The sequence below is a fragment of the Rana temporaria genome, chromosome 4 (assembly GCF_905171775.1).
Source record: "Rana temporaria chromosome 4, aRanTem1.1, whole genome shotgun sequence".
NCBI lineage: Eukaryota > Metazoa > Chordata > Amphibia > Anura > Ranidae > Rana > Rana temporaria.
In genome coordinates this window covers 385,266,720-385,284,667 of record NC_053492.1, presented here as the reverse complement: position 1 = coordinate 385,284,667, position 17,948 = coordinate 385,266,720, and the positions used below count along the sequence as shown (strand labels likewise).

General features: G+C 44.6%; 1 protein-coding gene across 1 annotated transcript in view; it reads left to right on the top strand.

Moving 5' to 3' along the window:
- The first annotated feature begins 5 nt into the window (after window positions 1-5).
- The window catches only part of POLR1B (RNA polymerase I subunit B), a 47,722-nt gene continuing 29,779 nt past the window's right edge, over window positions 6-17,948 (top strand). The window contains exons 1-7 of the mRNA XM_040351078.1: window positions 6-283; window positions 1,815-1,982; window positions 5,479-5,625; window positions 6,002-6,134; window positions 10,425-10,561; window positions 14,360-14,583; window positions 16,485-16,656. Coding sequence (XP_040207012.1) covers window positions 107-283; window positions 1,815-1,982; window positions 5,479-5,625; window positions 6,002-6,134; window positions 10,425-10,561; window positions 14,360-14,583; window positions 16,485-16,656 — 1,158 coding nt within the window. The 5' untranslated portion in view covers window positions 6-106. The remainder of the gene's footprint in view (window positions 284-1,814; window positions 1,983-5,478; window positions 5,626-6,001; window positions 6,135-10,424; window positions 10,562-14,359; window positions 14,584-16,484; window positions 16,657-17,948) is intronic.

Below are 17,948 nucleotides of genomic sequence, written 5' to 3'. Positions count from 1 at the left end.
ACGGGCAACATGTGTGCAGTGACCACACCCCCTCTGCCCGCACATGTGCCGCTGAGTACTAGGCTGTGTGTGTCTCAGGAGTGGACTGTGTGTTCTTCCTGTTATCATGGACTGGACTCAGAAGTGGGATAAACTGCCCAGGGAGCCCAGTCTGAAGAAGCTGACAGACCCCGACTATGGCAAGCCTGGGAAGAAGCAGCACCCTCCTCTACAGGACATCACCAGAGCTCACATTGAGTCCTTCAACCAGGCCATGACAGAGGGGCTCTTCCAGGCAGTGCAGGTGAGGAGGGGGGAACAGAGGAGTTTATACTTTTCCTGTGTGATTTCTCTTCATAGATTCTAACAGCAACTCATTCTTTAAAGTTCAACTTCAAAAAAAGTTTCCCTATGCAGTTGGGCCTTTTTGGACAAAACGTCAAACCTGTCAGATTATCGAACCCGCGTCACTTCCTGTGACGTAGCATCAGCTGTTCTTTAAATCTGTGCGCACTGATGATGACGACGACGCTGTACGGCATGTCATGGCACTGTACGGCATGCAAGATCAGGAAGGGGATGACAGACAGAAGATGTTGTTTACATTCTCCAACCTCAGTCTGCAGGCACAAAAGCCTGAGCTATGTTGCTAGGAGTGACATCACCCCCGTGGGGCTCCCCTTATCTACATCTGCTGGAACTCATCCTCTGACAGAGCCTGCACCATATTCCTGCCTGACGCCGGAACTGCACCCACACTGCTCTGCTCAATGGTATCCTCATAGTCCTGGGTCCCCTTAACGTGCTCCCCAAGTTTGGTCACTTATGGTTCGGGAGCAGTGCCAAGTCAAGCTGACCAAGATTTCAAAACAATGTGAATTGCGCAGTAGCTAGTGTGTTTACGTGTGCATGCGCTGTATGGTCGATAATCTGACAGGTTCGACATTTTGTCCAAATACCTGCACAGGTCAGCTGTTCCCCCCCCCCCCCCCCCCCTTTTTTTTATCTAGACCACTGGTATCAAACTGATGGCCCAACCACTGTTGCGGATCCACAAGTCCCATGAGGCATTGCAAGGCTGAAATTTACAAGCATGGCTCCAACAGGCAAAGGCATGATGGGGCTTGTAGTTCTGGAACAGCTGGAGGGCCACCCTTGGTCTAGAGCAGGGATATGCAATTAGCGGACCTCCAGCTGTTGCAAAACTACAAGTCCCATCATGCCTCTACCTCTGGGTGTCATGCTTGTGGCTGTCAGTCCTTGCTATGCCTCATGGGACTTGTAGTTTTGCAACAGCTGGAGGTCCGCTGATTGCATATTCCTGGTCTAGAGGATTGGAGAAAGCTTCTACTCACCCGATCATCTGCAAACAGCGCTTCCCCCCCCCCCCCCCCCCACAATCCAAAGATGGACTGTTCCTGATGTTTTCACATCCAGAGCAGGTCAGTGGGTGTAAGTCAGCGTCGTGCTCGCCCCCTCCCTTAGGACTACATCCTTGCAGGGAGACGCTGTGAATGTTCACAGCGTCTCCTTGCAGGGATGTAGTCCCAAGGGAGGGGGCGAGCACGCGGGCTAACCCCCAGCCAGCACAGCTCGGATGATGGGGGCAAGCTTACTGAGGAGGAACAGGAAGTGAGAAATTCAGACAAAGGGAAAAAAAAACATTTAGAAAGGAAATCGAAGGAAAAGGTAAGTGAACCAACAATGCACTAGCTTAAAGGAACCTACGATATTTAGAAGAAAAAAAATGAACCTTTACAACCCCTTAAACTTGGAGTGTAATACCTGCTACAACCTTTCCTATTATACTCTTTCCTTTCTCCTCTGTCTTTTAGGCCATAAAACCAATGGAATTTCGTTTTAAAGATGCTCGTGTATCATTTAAAATTGTGGATGCCGTTATCAGCCAACCCATAGTACCCAAGGGAAGCCTCTGTAAGGATCCAAAGATTTACCCGGCTGAATGTAGAGGGCGAAGGTGCACCTACCATGGAAGGCTGACTGTGAGTAAACATAAGTGGGGTTCTTCACATGCCACTAAAATTATTTGTGAATGTCTTTTGGGGGAAGCAACAGGTAATAGAGGCAAGTATTGACAATAAAACGTGTAAGCGTTCCCCCTAGAGAGACTCTCCAATGGGGTGACACACAAGTGATACTCCAAAAATTCTAATATCGTGCAAAAGTTCATTTATTTCACAAATGTAACTTAAAAGGTGAAACTAATTCATGAGATAGACTCATTACATGCAAAGCAAGATAGTTCAAGCCATGATTTGTCATAATTGTGATGATTATGGCTTACAGCTCATGAAAACCCCAAATCCACAATCTCAGAAAATTAGAATATTGTGAAAAGGTGCAATATCCCAGGCTCAAAGTGTCCCACTCTAATCAGCTAATTAACCTCTTAACCTCCTCGGCTTTGTGCGGTGATATCTAGAGGTCGGCCGATATTTAGAGAAATCGGCATCGGCCGATTTTCATCCAAATTAGGTCGATATTTAACATGGCCGTTAGCGGTGCCTCGGATCTGGAGCTAGGCCGAAGCCGCGGCCTTTCCTGATGCTGTGACCGCGGCGGCAATCCACGGATTGCCGCCGCGGTCACAGCATCGGGAAAGGCCGCGGCTTCGGCCTAGCTCCGGAGCTGTGGCCATCTTGGTACACCCAGCGCGGCGGCCTGTAACAGCCAATTGGCGGCCGCCGCTGCCGACATCCTCCACTCTGGAAAAAAAACGTGGGATGCACTGGTGTATTAGTGGGCACTGATGGGCTGCACTGGTGGGCACTGATAGACACCAATGAGGTGGCACTGATGGACACTGATAGGCTGCACTGGTGGGCACTAATGAGGTGGCACCGATAGGCTGCACTGGTGGGCACTAATGAGGTGGCACCGATGGGCTGCACTGGTGGGCACTGATGTGGCACTGACAGGCTGCACCCCACCTCTCCACCCTAAACAATTATCTCCTCCCCACCTTTCCACCATAGGTTTTTTGAGATGAGGGAGAAAAAAAAATCGGCCAAAAATATCTGCCGCAAAAATCGGCAACACATATCGGCCATCGGCCGCCCCGATTTCCAAATATCGGCATCGGCCAGAGAAAAACACATATCGGTCGACCACTAGGATATCTGAATGATGCCTGCAGCTACAGGCATCATTCAGATATCACCGTCTTCAGCCGCCGATTCTGTGCATGATAAGAATGATCAAAGCGGCAGTTCCGCCGCTTGATCGTCCTCATAGGCAGCGGGAGGGGACGTCCTCCCGCCGCCATCCAGTGCTTCTCCGCGCTCTCCCGTGCCATCGGGGGCCCGGAGAGCGAATCGGCCGGCGCTCGCTGGGAAAGCATAGAGATGACTAGTGACCAGATGGTCACCAGTCATCTCTATGACCGTCGGAGGTTCGGGCGCAACGTTATGATGTCACGCCCGGTACCCGGAAGTAAACAAACCCGCAATCGCGGCTGTCGGCATTAGATCAGTGAATTGTTTTCACCGATCTAATGCTTGTAAGCCTGGAGGAGAAAAGGTAAAATAATAAAAAAAATTTTTAAAACGCCCCTGTTCCCGGTAGCTCGCGCTTAGAAGCGAACACGCATGCAAGTCCCGCCCACATATGTAAACGCCGTTCAAACCCCCACATGTGAGGTATCGTCGCGTGCGTTAGAGCGTGTGCAACAATTCTAGCACTAGACCTCCTCTGTAACTCGAAAATAGTAACCTGTAAAAAAAAAAATCAAGCGTTGCCTATGGAGATTTTTTAAGTACCGAAGTTTGGTGCCATTCCATGAGTGTGCGCAATTTTAAAGCGTGACATGTTAGGTATCTATTTACTCGGCGTAACATCTTTCACATTATACAAAAAAATTGGGCTAACTTTACTGTTTTGTTGTTTTTTTAATCCATGAAATAGTTTTTTTTTTTTTTTTTCTAAAAAGGCGTTTGAAAAATGATTGCGCAAATACCGTACTAGAAAAAAAAGTTGCAATGACCGCCATTTTATTCCCTATGGTGTCTTCTAAAAAAATATATATAATGTTTGGGGGTTCTGATTAATTTTCTAGCAAAAAATTGTGATTTTTACATGAAGGAGAAAAGTGCCAAAAAAGGCCCGGTGGTTAAGCCATAACACCTGTAAAGGGTTCCTGAGCCTTTAAATGGTCTCCCAGTCTGGTTCAGTAGGAATCACGATCATGGGAAAGACTGCTGACCTGACAGTTGTGCAGAAAACCATCATTGACACCCTCCATAAGGAAGGAAAGCCTCAAAAGGTAATTGCCAAAGAAGTTGGATGTTCCCAAAGTGCTGTATCAAAGCACATTAATAGAAAGTTATGTGGAAGGGAAAAGTGTGGAAGAAAAATGTGCACAAGCAGCAGGGATGACCGGAGCCTGGAGAGGATTGTCAGGAAAAGGCCATTCAAAAGTGTTGGACTTTCACAAGGAGTGGACTGAGGCTGGAGTCGGGGGAATCAAGAGCCACCACACACAGACGGATCCTGGCCATGGGCTTCAAATGTCGTATTCCTCTTGTCAACAAACAATGTCAGAAGCGACTTACCTGGGCTAAAAGACAGACCTGGTCTGTTGCTCAGTGGTCCAAAGTCCTCTTTTCTGATGAGTACAAATTTTTGCATCTCATTTGGAAACCAAGGAGCCAGAGTATGGAGGAAGAATGGAGAGGCACACACTGCAAGATGCTTGAAGTCCAGTGTGAAGTTTCCACAGTCTGTGTTGATTTGGGGAGCCATGTCATCTGCTGGTGTTGATCCTCTGTGCTTCATTAAGTCCAGGGTCACCGCAGCCGTCTACCAGGAGATTTTGGAGCACTTCATGCTTCCTTCCACAGACAAGCTCTATGGGGATGCTGACTTCATTCTCCAGCAGGTCTTGGCACCTGCCCACGCTGCCAAAAGCACCAAAACCTGGTTCAATGACCGTGGGATTACTGTGCTTGATTGGCCAGCAAACTCGCCTGACCTGAACCCCATAAAGAATCTATTGGGCATTGCCAAGAGAAAGTTGAGAGACATGAGACCCAACAATGCAGAAGAGCTGAAGGCCGCTATTGAAGCATCCTGGTCTTCCATAACACCTCAGCAGTGCCACAGGCTGATACCTTCCATGTCACACCGCATTGAGGCAGAAGGAAGGGAATGCATGCATGTATTCTTTTGAAAAGTGATGGTCTGGCTGATACTGTGTACTGACAGCCAGAATGCATAAAGAAAAAGTGTGTGTATAATGTAGAAACATATTAACACTTGGATGCTGCTGCAAAGATTGTAAAGCTGGTACATGATAAACGGCTCCTCTGTTCCCTGCTATAGATAAATATTGTGGGCAGCTGCAGGCACAACTCTGTATGTAGCTTGAGCTCAACAGAGAAAATACTTTATTGCCTTTTTTCTCTTGCAAGATATTTCAACAAATGACAACATAAAATATTCTAATGCGATGGTTGTTTACAATTTATTTTGCTATTACAGGTGGATATAAGTTGGTATGTGAATGATGTTCCCAACGGTGTCATCAAGCAATCCCTTGGCTATGTTCCTATCATGGTAAAATCCAAGCTTTGTAACTTACATGGGCTTTCACCAAAGCAGCTTGTGCAGCATCATGAGGAGGAGCAGGTAAGGATATAATCTTGGCGGGGGGGGGGGGGGTACAGAGCCAAAATATCTTGTAAATGCTGCACCACAACCTTGTGTATTACACATGATTGTGGCCACAGCATGTGTACACCGCCATCTAACTGCCTTTGCAGCTGAGGATGATAAAAACAGGCTCACCTGCCTGTTTTATTTCGAAATCTGCAACTGTAAACCTAAAAGGCATGTTCCAAAGTAGCAATCAATCAGATGTTAGCTGGTAACGTAACAAAATGTTGTAAGAAAGTCATAACAGATATGAGGTTCTACACCTGTTTTCTTGTATTTATATACATTACGTACATCAAAGGTAATTCTTTATGCAGTGTGAATTGAATTGCCTTCTCTATTTTCATAGGAAATGGGTGGCTATTTTATAATCAATGGTATAGAAAAGGTGATTCGGATGCTAATTATGCCAAGAAGGAATTTTCCTATTGCAATGATTCGCCCCAAGTGGAAAGGTAGAGGTCCAGGTTATACCCAATATGGTAATTATTTTTCTTTAATTTTTCACTGTGTGTGTTTTTTTTATTATATATATATATATATATATATATATATATATATATATATATATATATATATATATATATATATATATATATATATATAAAAAAATTTTATTTAATTAATCTGAATAGATTGCTAGCATCATTTTATTATCATGACAATGCAACACGAGCTGCAATGCACATGGAGGGAATTATTAAAAGGTGGTTGAAACTTTGGCCTCATGCATGCTGGGCATCAAAGGCACCATTTTTAGTGCTTGGGTGTTCAGAAGAGGAGTGTTTTGCAGCAAAAAAATATCGCCCAACGCATTTAAACCCGATTATGTGTGAATGTTTGTTTATTCCAGTGGCCACAATAAATTGATGCAATAATTAAATGCTTGAACACTTAAGGCACCTAAACAAATTTTCAAAATTCTGCTAAAGCTACGTTTTTAATTCTGTGCCCAGGAGAGGAAAACAAATTCTGTGTGCATGAGGCCTTTGTCTCGGCTAGACCAGTTGCCTAGAGTATAAAATCTGCTTTTAAATCTTTCTAAGCTATGTGAAAAAATTTGGATGTTGGAAGCTGATTTTTTGAGACAGCTCTTTTCTCAGATACATTTTATAAATCCACCCAATTGTGTGTTGGGGTGCCAATCAAAATAAAAGCACTTTACCAGAGTGGCCTGGTTTGAGTGCACCCCTAAAGTGTAGTCCTTTAGTAGACTACTCCTTTGTTATCTACAGAGCTAGACAAACTAATCTATATATATAAAACTCAAGTGTGTGTATGCATGTATGTTCCAGCATCACGTCCAAACGGCTAAAGATATTAACATAAAACTTGGCACACATGTTACTTATATGTCAGCAACACACATAGGATAGGTGGTTTAACCCTTACCCACCCCCATTTGCCATGGTCGGGGTTTTTCTTTAAAGTCCCATTCAACTCTATGGGAAATACATGTTACTTCATAACTTCCAAACGGCTGTACATATTTCCATAACACTTGGTCACATGTTACTTATATGTCCACTTAAACTATAGGATTGTTAATTTATCCCTTAACTACTCCCATTTGTGAGGGTCGGGGTTTTTGTTTAAAGTCCCATGCAAATCAATGGGAAATGTATGTTCCCACATAACTTCTGTACGCCTGGAGATATTTCAATAATACCTGGTACACATATTACTTATATGCCAAATAAAAATATATGACAGTTAAATTAACCCTTACCTACACCCTTATATAAAAGATGGGTATATTTATATTACTATGATTTTCCTCCCCAAAAGGTTAAGATAGGAAGACCGGGCAACGCCAGGTATTCAGCTAGTAGAATGAATAAATGCCAGGAAGTTCAGTTCATAAAGTACTATATGAGCATGCTAGAAAGTATTCACATGGGGTGGAATCCAGCTGTATTATTGCATGTTATAACTGATCCGCACATCAGTTAGATAAAGTTAACTAAACTCTAAAGAATCTTTTAATCTGTTTTATATCGGGAACTTTTCCCTAACCATCTCCCAGGACTGTACATGAGGGGAATAAGGCTCCGCCTACCTATAACAGGACACTCATTATCCACATTTAATAAAAAGAGCATAGTTATTTGCTCTGACCCAACAGGAACAGGGTTTATTTTCCCTCCGGGTTCTTTTATATTAGTTGCATGGACTCTAAGTATACCCCATGATTTCAGGTACAGTGGACCTAGAGGTGTTGCATGTCTGGTCTTTCCTTGGCTAGGATTTACTTTTGTTAGCATCCTAGTTGTGGGACCTTCTTATTTCCCAAAGGCCTCATCTCTGCCTGAGGAGACGCAACTATCCTCGTTGGTGCAGAGGCTCTAGTGAAGCCTTTCTTTTTATTTGGTCAGGCTCGGAGTCCTCTACTGCGTTGCATAAGGAAGTGTGGGGTTAGTAGCATCCCTGGGTGCTTTGGAGGGAGTTCACAGGGCTGAAGCAGGTCATGCTCATTCTCCCTAGATGTCAGTGAGGTTGGGGTAGAGAAGTCTGGTGACGCTTGTCCATCAGGTCAGGTGATGCGCTTTCAGTGCGTGGGCTTGGTCAGAATGCGTCATAATACACTAGGTCTTCCTGAATGGAAAGCAATATATTGGGTGAATGGGAACACCCTGACACCGAAAGAAACAAGGGAGAGCTCAAGCTGGTGGTGGATGGACCAGTAGGCGGACCTGGACATTCCCAGCAGACTTCCTCTGATCAGTCTTATTCTGTCATGCAAGCTGCTACAAATCTGGCATATGTGGGCACCAGGGGTTGTTTGTGTTATAGCTCTCACTATACGATAGTGTGGGGCAGTGTGTGATTTACCCTTCGGAGAATGTCCTCCCATTGGCGCTGTTTGCTATTGTTAGGATTTCTGGCGTGCCTCCTACAAGAGAAGGAATTGAATGCAGTGTGTTTTCTGGTCCACCATGGGCATGGCGCACTAGATATATTCTAGGTATGGGTATTTTTACATAGTTATATTGGACAAATGTAACTGCATATACCTGGCTGATCCCCCTGAAAGCTGGAAATCACTGTAGTAGTGGTGTCTCTTGTAGTGATCTCCATTAGCTTCTGGGTCCCTATGGCTGTCTGCTGTAATTGAGGACTATTTCTGCTAGCTTTTAGGAAATTGCCCACCTTATGAGCTTGGTAGGCTTTGACCATCTCTCACCTGATTGTGGGCTAGATAGTTACTCATGTACTGCAGTGTATTGGATAGAATCGCTATGTATCAATATGTCTTATTAATGTGGCTCTTATTTGCTTGTATTCCAGCTGCTACATTTTGGCTATGTTCAGGTCTAGGGACTAAAGCTTTACCTATTATGGGCCACCAGTAACTAATATTTACCCCAGTTATAAAGTGTATGTAAAGCTTGTTTTTAATTTTATTCAAACAGCAAACGTGTCATGCTTAGTTTTGCACAGAGAAGCCCTTATCCTCCTTCTGGGGGGCCTTATCCTCCCAACCTGCCTTCCTGGCTCCACATCCCCCTGGCCGAGTGCCTGCCCCCAAGCCAAGCTGCTTGCTATGGGGGCACTCATGCATGCTCGTTTCCAAGCTCCTCTGTTCATAAAACACACCGAGCGGGGCTTGGCTTTGCATAGAATGTAGTAAGAAAAAAAACCTACTGCCTCTACAACCATTTTAACCTTGGAGCCTTATCTCCTGGAGCCTCCTGAGTTCCTCCTCTGGAAAGACGCATAACGGATTGGTAGCCAGAGACTAGTTTTATATCAATATGTGATAATGCTATTTTTCTGTCTTGTGGCGTAGACCTCATTTACATACATTTTGCAGATTGTTGGGTATGTATTAGATGTACACACGACAAGTCTGATCAAATGCTTCTGCAGTACGCTAGGCCTCTGTATATTTAAATGTGGCTCATATATTCACCCTTTTGTACACTGTTGGACAAAGACTGTGCTGCTGGTAGTTTTTGGCCACATCAAGAATTTGAATAGAAATTATGGTTTGGCTATCACAGAGGTTTGGGGTAATTTTGCAGGTATTTGATTTGCACAGACCGAGAAACAGCGGGTTGCCTAAACAACTCTACAGAGCTGCCACCTGGTCCAATTTTCATACAGTGGCTCGACACATCCAGATTGCCCTACTCCTCTGTCAGGACTAAGTCTTGTAGGTCCTGCAAGCAGTAGCCCCACCTGAAGACTCCATTGACACCTGTGTGTTTAGCAAACACACTTACAAAATGCTAAAACTGCATGCCATGTATGTGGTTCTATTCAATAGAACCCCAAACGTGTCAAATGGATGCTCGTTTTGCTGCACTCAAATACTCACAATAAACTGACTAAAACACACAACCCGGAATAAAAAAAAAAAAGCTCTATAAATTGCTTTGCTATCCATACAGCAGCCCATTGAAATCCGTGGGGGGGGCACAAAATAAGCGTGTTTAAAATATGCTGATGATAAATGCAGCCTCATAGGTTTATGTCTTGCTTGTTTGGTCTTGCGTTCCTGGAAGTTGATTGGGGGAAAACCGAGTTGGTAACTCCATTTTCATAAATCTTTTGTGTTGCATTGTTATGATCCATTAATTGCTGTTGATTCTTGATCAATACTGAGGTGACTGTGCTTTTTATTGGTGATGTAATGCCTATATAAGTTGGCAGAGCTTCTCATGATGTCCTTGAAGATTCCTGAAATGAAGTTACCAAGTTATGAACCTCCCCCCCCCCCCCCCCCCCCCCCCCCCCCCTTTTTTTTTTTTTTTTTTTTCTTTCCTTAGGTATAACAATGCGTTGTGTCAGAGATGAACACACAGCTGTGAATATGAACCTACATTATTTAGAGAATGGCTCTATAATGGTGAATTTCATCTATCAAAAAGAACTCTTCTTCATTCCTCTTGGCTTTGCGCTGAAGGTCAGTTTTTCTGAAACTAAATTGTTTACTTTTTATAATAATACTTTTTTATAATAATACTATCTCAGTTTACTTATAGTGTGAAGAGAGATGTGTGGCTGAACTCTTTGAACAAGGCCCCATTCACACTTGATCTCAGCATCTTTCGTTTTTCATGCATGTTTAGCCAATTGAAATCTAATTTCTAGCCAAAAATTTGCATTATGTGTGTGTTGCAGCAATCTTATGGAAGTCTATTGGGTCAGAAAGGCGTAATTCTGTTCCATAAGAAGCTTATGTACTTTTGATCGACAAGACTCAAATGACAGGGCACCATTGATTTATAATGTAGACAGGGAAGGGGGAACACAGTGCAAATACGGCAAAGTGTAGTACGTAATAAAAGCGTGAATATGTATTAGAATGATAAAATACACTTGCATAGATGATATGCAATGGGTAGGTAGATCAGGCTATGATGGAAACAAGAGATCAGCAACCTCAGATGGTGCACATCGAGCCTTGGGCGTGGAGAAAGTGAAGGTGTGATGCTGGATGGTGACACCACTGTGGGATCCCATTTGCAGTGTACAGAACTTTGAAGTGCAGCCACGAACACCGGGACCGCCTTTTGCCTGATGTCACTTCTCAGGCATGCAAAGTCAGGTTTTCAGGCATACGTGCCTCTTCCACAGCTTGACTGCATGAGGTTATCTACTAAGCTTATAAGACGGCATTACATGAAACAACATGGTAAGCGGGCCTGGGGATGGACCTCCCAATACTAAAGCTGGGCTAGAAGAAACTGGACAAAGACCACAGAAGGCAAGCACAGATACCCAATAAATTGTAAATAATGAATATAGAAACTTGTAAGAATCAATAACACACACACTCGACAAAAATATGACCCGTTTACATGGATACTCAGGTAAATATGTCTACCGCTGGAACACAGAGGTAGAATAAAGTCCCAGAACAATCATTGAATGGTGTGTTACATCAAGCTGATTATTCAGACTGCCAGGGGCCAAAGTGTCAACTTTAAAGATCCAAAATGTCTCTCTGACACACAGGGTCTTGAACTGTTCACCCTCGGGCAGGGACGCAAAGATGAATACAATGGTCAATACCTGAAGTACATTTGGATCTTTTGCCATGGTGGACGAGGTAATGTCTGGACTCGCCAAACTTGGGGGAAGCATTTTCCCACACTTCGCTTATGTTCCCTGAAATGGTTATGGAGAGGCCTGATGGTCGTACCCACTTATTGTAAGCCAAGAGCAACTAATGCAGTAAATTGCATATGAGGAGGAATTCACTAATTTCATAACTTTTACCCTCATAGTCCTTTAAAGAAGATGAAATCGCATGTCAAACAACTGTATTTTTTGCAATGAAACATTCCATTGACGGGTAAAAAGGTGGGTATGTGGGTTCTTGAAACAGCTGTGTGCTCTGTCAGCATGCAAGGAGCATTAATATTCTTGATGCTTCTGGATCTCCTAAAGACCACCCTGGGATGGCCAGCAGCCATGGATCTAATTCCACTGGCCCGGCTTCACTATTGGGAGGTCCACCTCCAGCTCGCTTGCCATGTATTTCATGTACTGTGGTCTTAGGGGCAGCATCAGGGCCAATCAGTTGTGCTATGAATGCACATGCTAATAGGAGAGGGGCAAGTGAACAAATGATTGAGCTTATTACTAGGGTTGTCCCGATACCACTTTTTTAGGACTGAGTACAAGTACCGATAATTTTTTTTATGTACTCGCCGATACCGAATACCGATACTTTTTTTTAAATGTGTCCCCAAATGCAGCCATGTTCCCAGTATAGCAGCCATGGTCCCCCTTACAGCAGCCATGGTCCCCCTTACAGCAGCCATGGTCCCCCTTACAGCAGCCATTGTCCCCCTTACAGCAGCCATTGTCCCCCGTACAGCAGCCATTGTCCCCCGTACAGCAGCCATTGTCCCCCGTACAGCAGCCATTGTCCCCCGTACAGCAGCCATTGTCCCCCGTACAGCAGCCATTGTCCCCCGTACCTACTGTTATCACCGCGGCGGGGAACATTACAGACAGCGTTCGTTTGAACAGCTGTTTTCCCCGCTGCGCATAGACACTCCCCCTTGGACGGATCTGTCCAATCGCAAGCAAGGGGGAGTGTCTATGTGACTCCCCCTTGCTCGCGATTGGACAGATCCGTCCAAGGGGGAGTGTCTATGCGCGGCGGGGAAAACAGCTGTTCAAACGAACGCTGTCTGTAATGTTCCCCCCGCTGCAGTGATTAACGTGGCAGCGGCGGCGGTTTCGGCGGGGGGGGGGGGAAGTATTCTATTTTAGTATCGGGGGTATTAGCGGGAGTACGAGTACTCCCGCTAATACTCGGTATCGGTACCGATACCGATACTGGTATCGGTATCGGGACAACCCTACTTATTACTATGCTGTTTTTCCTTTTATTGTCTTATCAAGCTTGTATTTGAGTAACATTGGAAGTCCATCCTGGCAGGGATGTGTACATTTTAGAACAAAAGTAAAATCGTTCATGTGTATGTTCAAACTTGATTGAAGACCGTTAAAGAGAGCACAGTGGTTTTGTCTAAATCATGTGAAAAATCGGTTGGATAGAGAGTTCTAAAGGTTTTCACATTATTGGCTCATAAATGATCAGTCCCATAAATCAGGGCTCAAAATTTGAAGTCCTGAGCCACTAGCCAGGCCTTAAGAGTTACTATCCACTAGTTGCACCACCCAACCCCCTCCCCTGCCCCACCCCTAAACACGCCCTTGTAAATTATCTCATGAAATGACACTGTTAAATGTTTTAAGCAGAATTAAGTTCCAAAAATAAATATTAACAACAAACGTTAACAATATTAACGTAAAACATATCAGTGCAGCCTCGCTGTGCCCCATGAAATGCAGCCTCGCTGTGCCCCATGAAATGCAGCCTCGCTGTGCCCCATGAAATGCAGCCTCGCTGTGCCCCATGAAATGCAGCCTCGCTGTGCCCCATGAAATGCAGCCTCGCTGTGCCCCATGAAATGCAGCCTCGCTGTGCCCCATGAAATGCAGCCTCGCTGTGCCCCATGAAATGCAGCCTCGCTGTGCCCCATCACTCCAGACTCACCATTGTCTTGATGAGCCTGGTTCACACACACACAGCGGACATCTCCCACTTGCTGTGTGTTACTGAGCTGGGTCTGTGTTCGGCGGCTCTGTGTATAAAGATCCCGCCCCCCTAGACCGGCTCGTGTGATAGGCGGATCACTGAATCAATCTACTATCGCACAAGCCGGTCTAGGGGGGCGGGATCTTGTTACACGGAGCCGCCCAACACACACCCAGCTCTGTACGTGACACACAGTGGGAGATGCCCGCTGTGTGCGTGTGAGGAGGAGACGGCGGTTTCAGTCCAGCCATGTCGCTCAGTGTCTCCCAGCTGACAGTTTCCTGGATGGTCGCTTCAGCCTGGAAGTTGTCAGCCTGCTCTGTCCCTGCACCTCACTCGCCCTACACTAAATTCCATTCGCAAAATGCGAGCATGCGAGTGGAATTTTTGAGGGCTGCCATAAATGATCTTTTATTTCGTAATTTTTTTCATTGAAAATGATATGGCACATCAACAAAACAAGTGTGTTTGTGTGTGTGTGTGTGTGTGTGTGTGTGTGTTTATATAAGTAACTTTAGCAATTGACATCATTGTATAATGAATTGCAATTTACAGTTTCCTCATAATGAACAATAAGTGTAAGAAGGGGATCTCAGAGTTAAAGCTGAATTTTAACATTGTTCGTTTTTTTTTTTTTCCCAGGCACTTGTTAACTTCTCAGATTATCAGATATTCTCAGAGTTGATTAAAGGCAAGGAGGAAAACTCCTTTTACAGAGAATGTGTCACCCAGATGCTCAGGGGCGTGATGGAGGAAGGTTGTCACAGTCAGCAACAAGTTCTCAAGTATCTTGGAGAGCGATTCCGTGTCAAGTTCTACCTCCCAGACTGGTATACTGATGAGCAAGCGGCAGAGTTCCTTCTAGAGTAAGATACTTGTGACTTAAAGTGATATTATGGGTTCACGTATTTATTTTTTTAAATAACAAACATGTCATACTTGCCTCCACTGTGCAGTTCGTTTTGCACAGAGTGGCCCCTATGCTCCTGTTCTGGGATACCACAGCGGCTCCTCCCCGCAATAGATAACCCCTTCTGGTAAGCTCTATCCCGAGGGGGTTACCTTGCGGGTGCGCTCCTGTGTCATACATTCGGCGTCCATAGCTGCCAAGTGTATGACTCGACCCCGGCGGCCGTGTCGTTGGATTTGATTGACAGCAGCGGGAGCCAATGGCTGCACTGCTATCAATCTATCCAATGAAGAGCCGAGAAGCTGTGGGGAGAGCGCCCATGGAAATTCGGGGGTCAGGTAAGTTAGATGGGGGGCCAGGCACAGCAAGCTTTTTTTTTTTTATTATTTCCACCTTGATGCATAGGATGCATTAAGGTGAAAAAACACAAGGGTTTACAACCCCTTTTTAAAGGCGTGATTGCCATGAACATGTATAGTTATGGTTTAGGTTCTATTTTCATATTTGTACATTTAGCACTGCCAAAATAAAGATCTATATATAAAATGTAAATTTGGGATCAGCATGTATTTTAGAATACATGTAAGTACTGTATGTCAAGGTTTACCTGTCAACTTTATAGTTTTGACACCACTGTGATCTGTGAGACAGTCCTAATGTGGAGCGAAGGACAAAGATATGAAGTAACGGCTATCGGGGATTTAGTCTGCCTACAGTTGGTTGCTTTTTACATTAATGGGGAAAACACATTTTGGGTGAGCACATACAGTGTTTTGAGATTTCTCTAGGTATTCCCTTTTGTAAATACAAACTTCACTGCAACCTTTATCAAATTCCAATAAGATTTGTTGAATAAGCAAGTTAATCGCATGATCTCTTGGATTGGAGTTCAAATATAGCTGATTCTTACTCTTACCTTTTTGAGACGGGTCATGTGACCAAAGAATTGTGTTCATTTGACCAGCACTGTTTTTTTGTTTGGTTTTCTTTCAGTAAAAGGAAAATATTGTAGCCTTTCTATTGGGCCCCTTTCACACTGGGGCGGGGTCGGCGGTAAAGCGTCGCTTTTAGCTGTGTTTTACCGTCAATTTAGTGGTGCTATTCAGCTGCTAGCGGGATGATTTTACCCCCTGCTAGCGGCCAAGAAATGGTATAGCCGCGGTGCCCTATTGATTTCAATGGGCAGGAGCGGTATACACACCGCTCCAAAGATGCTGCTAGCATGGACTTTTTTTATTGTCCTGCTAGTGCACCGCCCTCTGGGCTTTCACACTGGAGAAACAGCAGCGGCTGTTTCAGGTTGCTTTGTAGGCGCTGTTTTTAGCGTTCTAGCGCCAGCAAAGCGACCTAGTGTGAAAGGGGTCTTAATAAAAGTATAAGGATTAAACCGCATCTTGCTTTACAGGGATCCAGTGCTAGCCTTACCTGACCAGTTCTTTGCCAGCCTTTGGGTCCCCGATGCTGCCATGCTAACTGAGAAGCAGGTTGTGGCTTCACAGCCGGCTTCCTCCTGCTGCTCATGCCCAGGCCACGCTGCTTTGTTTAAATGGTCTGGGGCCTGTGACATGGAGGCTGCTGGGTAAAGGGGGGCTGAACTTTCAAACTAGTATCCGCCCCTCCCCCAAAAAAGAGGGGAACTTTCTCTTTAGTTAAAGTTCCATTTTAATATTTGATTTATCTTTTATGTCAAGACCACAGTATCCCTTTTTTTTTTTTTTTTTTCTTAAAGCTTATATTGGAATTGTATGGGTACACATTGTAATCGATCAGGAACAGCATTTTGCGTTGTGATATATTTTCCGATTTGAACTGTGCTAAACATTATTTTTCCCCCTTTTTTTTTTTTTCCTCCCCCAGAGAGTGTATTTGCATACACCTTAAATCCAACTTTGAAAAATTCCACATGCTGTGCTACATGACTCGAAAGCTTTTCACTTTTGCTAAGGAAGAGTGTATGGAGGAGAATCCTGACAGCTTAATGACCCATGAGGTTTTGACCGCAGGACAACTGTTGCTCATGTTTTTAAAGGTTTGTTTAGTAGCTTTTAAAATGGGAACACTGTCAATGTTCAAAGGATTGTTAAAATATAACCTCTATCACTCTTTGCCTTGGCACTGTCCTGTGTCTATACAGGGAAAAGCAAGGCAGCATCTGACACCTAACTGTCCTTTGTTCCCCCATCAGTCTGTTTTATAAGAGGAAAGGGGGCTCTGTATTGGCACATTGTTCATTTTAATTGTGCCTTCCACTGAGCTGAGGACTCATTATATCCATGCAATGGCACCTGAGTCTAAATACAAAATATACCCAGCACATAATCTACGCTTTCTGAAACGCTGCCGTTTTAGGGAAAGCAGTTGGGGTGCAGTACAACATGTGGCTCAGTTGCGTGTTTTCCTCCGCCTCCAACCACAATTATAAACTAAGCCTAAAAGCCCGTACACACGATCGGATTTTCCGACGGGAGTTGGGCTGGGTGTAACAAGATCTCCGCTGCTGACTTACTGTAGGCGGTGCAGGGTGTACCAAGATGAGCGTAAGGATGTTCCGCCACTGACGGCAAACAAACGTGACCGCACCAATCCTGATGCGGCTGCACCCTACAACCCTGCCAGCTTACCAAGTTCCACTGCAGGTCTCGCGCTTCGTCCGCCCTCTCCGTCCACAGGATCCGCCCGCAAACCAGGTATCGTGTAAGTACAAGTACTCGCGCAAATGCTCGGTATCGGTCCCTATGCTAGTATCGGTATCGGGACAACCCTAGTACAAACATGCATGCTCAAAAGCAATGCTAACCATAACGCAACATTGGTGCCACCTTTTGGGCAACTTCTGCTAAAGGGCAAAAAACACAAAGTTTCTGTCTGTTTGGACGACAATTCTTTGCCGTTTTGTACAGTGGGGCAAAAAAGTATTTAGTCAGCCACCAATTGTGCAAGTTCTCCCACTTAAAAAGATGAGAGGCCTGTAATTGTCATCATAGGTATACCTCAACTATGAGAGACAAAATGTGGAAACAAATCCAGACAATCACATTGTCTGATTTGGAAAGAGTTTATTTGCAAATTATGGTGGAAAATAAGTATTTGGTCAATATCAAAAGTTCATCTCAATACTTGGTTATATATCCTTTGTTGGCAATGACAGAGGTCAAGCGTTTTCTGTAAGGCCCCATACACACGATAGAATCCATCCGCTGAAAAATCCCAGCGAATGGGTTTCAGCGGATAGATCCTATGGTGTGTACACTCCAGCGGATCTGTTTCCGCGGATATTTATCCCCTGGGATGGATTTCCAGCGGATAAATATTTGATGACAT